The 3,130-nt window shown below is 37.4% G+C and overlaps 1 protein-coding gene across 1 annotated transcript in view; it reads left to right on the plus strand.

Moving 5' to 3' along the window:
• Positions 1 to 5: 5 nt before the first annotated feature.
• Positions 6 to 3,130, plus strand: part of LOC111382263 (succinate-semialdehyde dehydrogenase, mitochondrial) — a gene marked incomplete at its 5' end in the record, with an annotated part of 14,676 nt that continues 11,551 nt past the window's right edge. Inside the window, 9 exons of the mRNA XM_023006180.1 lie at positions 6 to 47; positions 138 to 248; positions 1,461 to 1,527; positions 1,625 to 1,882; positions 1,949 to 2,047; positions 2,181 to 2,216; positions 2,409 to 2,446; positions 2,551 to 2,639; positions 2,687 to 2,803. Of these exons, the coding sequence (XP_022861948.1) occupies positions 6 to 47; positions 138 to 248; positions 1,461 to 1,527; positions 1,625 to 1,882; positions 1,949 to 2,047; positions 2,181 to 2,216; positions 2,409 to 2,446; positions 2,551 to 2,639; positions 2,687 to 2,803 (857 nt within the window). The remainder of the gene's footprint in view (positions 48 to 137; positions 249 to 1,460; positions 1,528 to 1,624; positions 1,883 to 1,948; positions 2,048 to 2,180; positions 2,217 to 2,408; positions 2,447 to 2,550; positions 2,640 to 2,686; positions 2,804 to 3,130) is intronic.

Genomic DNA, 3,130 nt, shown 5'->3' on the forward strand with positions numbered 1-3,130 from the left:
TTATAACCCTGGAGGGTGGGAAACCTCTGAAAGAGGCCATTGGCGAGGTACGTGGCTCCCAATTTTGTCTCTAGAAATGAAAACATTGTGCATATGCATTTTAATATTTGGAGCATTCAAAAACTTGTACAACACAGGTTAGCTATGGGGCGAGTTTCATAGAGTACTATGCTGAAGAGGCAAAACGTGTGTATGGTGACATCATTCCATCCACATTACCAGATCGAAGGTTGTTTGTTTTAAAGCAGGTGAGCGTGCCCTGATTTAAGTTTCAATTCCAATTATGCTATGAATCTCTTATAGGGCATTCTTTAATATATTGGTGCATACCTATCCAAGAAGACAGAAGCAAAGTGAAATGCTTGGTATGATTGTGTTTAATAAGGAAACATCCTTTGATTGAGAAACTATATTAATAAGGTTTGCTGTACATGGGATACTCTTTGGACACCTTAAATTACTTCCATGTTGCAACAAACTGATTGTTTTGGATACTCGTTTGCACTTTTTGGACATTTAGCAAACCCTCAAGCAACAAGCTTAAGACCAAAAAAAGGAACATGGCATGAACTAGCATTAATTGTAAATATTGTACTTCAGAAAATAATATTCTCTCTATAGCAAATGGGCTGAGCCTCGTAGAAAGTAATACATATATCACATTCTGTAAATGCATTTGTTTCTTTTAGCAACTGTAACAGTTAAACATTTTGCTGGTTAATATATTCTCACCTTGTTCTTCTCTTTTTTTTTTTTTTTTAATGGAAAAACTAATATCCTAAACTGGGAAACAAATTAGCCTACCAAATAACAAAAAGAATGTAATCCCTAATTAATTACAATTACTATAACTGGGTTTCTTTCCTTTTTCTTCTCTTGATCGTTTTCTACACTCCCCCTCAAGTTGAATAGGAGATGTTGACCATGTTCAAACTAATGAAATCATCAAATACTTGTCTAGATAGTCATTTTATGAATATGTCAGCCGTTTGTTCCTTTGTAGAAATATATGTCATGCAAATAATACCATTGTCCACTTTTTCTTTGATGAAGTGTCTGTCTACTTCTACGTGTTTGGTCCTATCATGTTGCACAGGATTGAGAGAAATGTTGATGGCTGCTTTATTATTACAGTAGAGTTTGATTGGGAATTCCATTCTAACCTTCAATTCTTCCAAGTGTTTCTTTATCCATAATCCTTCACAAATTCCTTTTGCAACAACTCTAAATTCAGCTTCAGCGCTGCTTCTAGCTACCACATTTTGTTTCTTGCTTCTTCAAGTTGTCAAATTTTCCCATACAAAGGTGCAATAGCCAGTGGTTGATCTTCTATCTTCAGTTGATCCAGCCCAATGTGCATTTGTGAATATTTCTACTCCTTTCCTCTCATTTTTCCCGAAGAATAGTCCTCTTCCGGTAGTCCCTTTTAGGTATCTGAGGATTTTATATTCTGCTTCTAGGTGAGCATCCTTAGGGGAGTGTATGTGTTGACTAACCAAGTTGACAGCGAAGGCGATGTCAGGTCTAGTGTGTGAGAGGTAGATTAACTTTCCAACTAGTCTTTGGTATTTGTCAATTTCCACAAGGCTTCCTATGTCTCTTGTTGCTTTTCCTGCCTCGATAGGTGTATCACTAGGTTTGCATCCCAAGTTACCAGTTTTCATCAACAGATCAAGGATGTATTTTCTTTGGGAAACAAAAATGCCCTTCCTTGATCAAGAAACCTCCATCCCCAAGAAGTACCGCAATTGCCCAAGATCTTTCACTTCAAACTCCGTTGCTAAACACTTCTTCAATCTTTCCATCTCAGCTATATTATCTCATGTTAGGATGATATCATCCACATATACAATTAAAATAATTATTGTCCCATCTGTGGATTGTCTGAAGAACATAGTGTGATCTGACTATCCTTGCTGATATCCTTGACTTCTCAGAATCGTTGCAGATCTATCAAACCATGCTCTAGGTGACTGCTTGAGCCCATACAAAGATTTCTTGAGTCTGCACACTCGATTTTCCTCATTAGATTTATTGAAGCCTGATGGTATTGTCATGAAACTTCTTTTTCCAATTCTCCATTGAGGAAGGCGTTCTTGATACCCAGCTGTTGAAGGGGCCAGTCTAGATTTACTACAAGTAACAAGAGGACTCTTAACTGTATTTAATTTTGCCACTAGTGCGAATGTTTCGTGTAGTCGATGCCATATGTTTATGTATATCCTTTGGCAATTAAACGAGCCTTGTAACGTTCTATTGTCCTGTTGGCCTTGTACTTTACATTAAAGACTCATTTACAGCGTACTGGCCTATTTTCTTTTGGTAGGTTGACCACTTCCCAGGTTTCATTTTTCTTTAAGGCTTTCATTTTCTCCATCACGGCTTTCCTCCATTTTGATACTTTTAAGGCTTCCTGAATATTCCTTGTAATTTATGTTTCATCAAGGTTAGTAGTAAAAATTAGAAATTCTGTAAATAGAGTATTAGAAGATATGAATTTTGAAATAAGATGTGAAGTACACGATCGTGTTTGTTTTCTCAAAGCAATAGGTAGATCGTCATTATTCTGAGATTGAGAATCATCAGAGGACTTCTCATCAGTTCCCAACATCAGTTCAGACTCTCTTGGTACCTCAGATGTGAGAGATACCTTGTATTTTGATTTAGGCTTACTTGAGTAAACCAGTATTTCCTTGTCACTTTGTTCTCCTTCATCTTCCCCTGAATTCAAGTTTCCTTCTATGTATGGCACTTTAGAGGGTAGGGTGACTGAATCAGTATATGGGATATCAGAGAGATCAAGGTCAAAGTTGAAGAACTCTATATTTGAGACCTGATCTTCTTTTGAGTTCTTCCCCTGAAGATGAGGTCCTGGAAAATAAGGTGTTTGTTCGAAGAATGTGACATCAAGACTAACGAGGACCCTTTTTTTAGATGGATCATAGCATTTGTAGCCTTTTTGAGTAGGGGAGTACCCGATAAACACACATTTGATTGCACGCAGTTCCAGTTTATTTCGATGAGCGGAGTGAACGTGTACAAATGCAGTGCTACCGAACACTTTTAGTGGTCGGTTTGAAAAAAGACGAGAAGTAGGGAAGAATTGTTTGAGTCTTCGTAGGGATGAGTC

This window comes from Olea europaea, unplaced genomic scaffold (genome assembly GCF_002742605.1).
Source record: "Olea europaea var. sylvestris unplaced genomic scaffold, O_europaea_v1 scaffold2456, whole genome shotgun sequence".
Classification (NCBI taxonomy): domain Eukaryota; kingdom Viridiplantae; phylum Streptophyta; class Magnoliopsida; order Lamiales; family Oleaceae; genus Olea; species Olea europaea.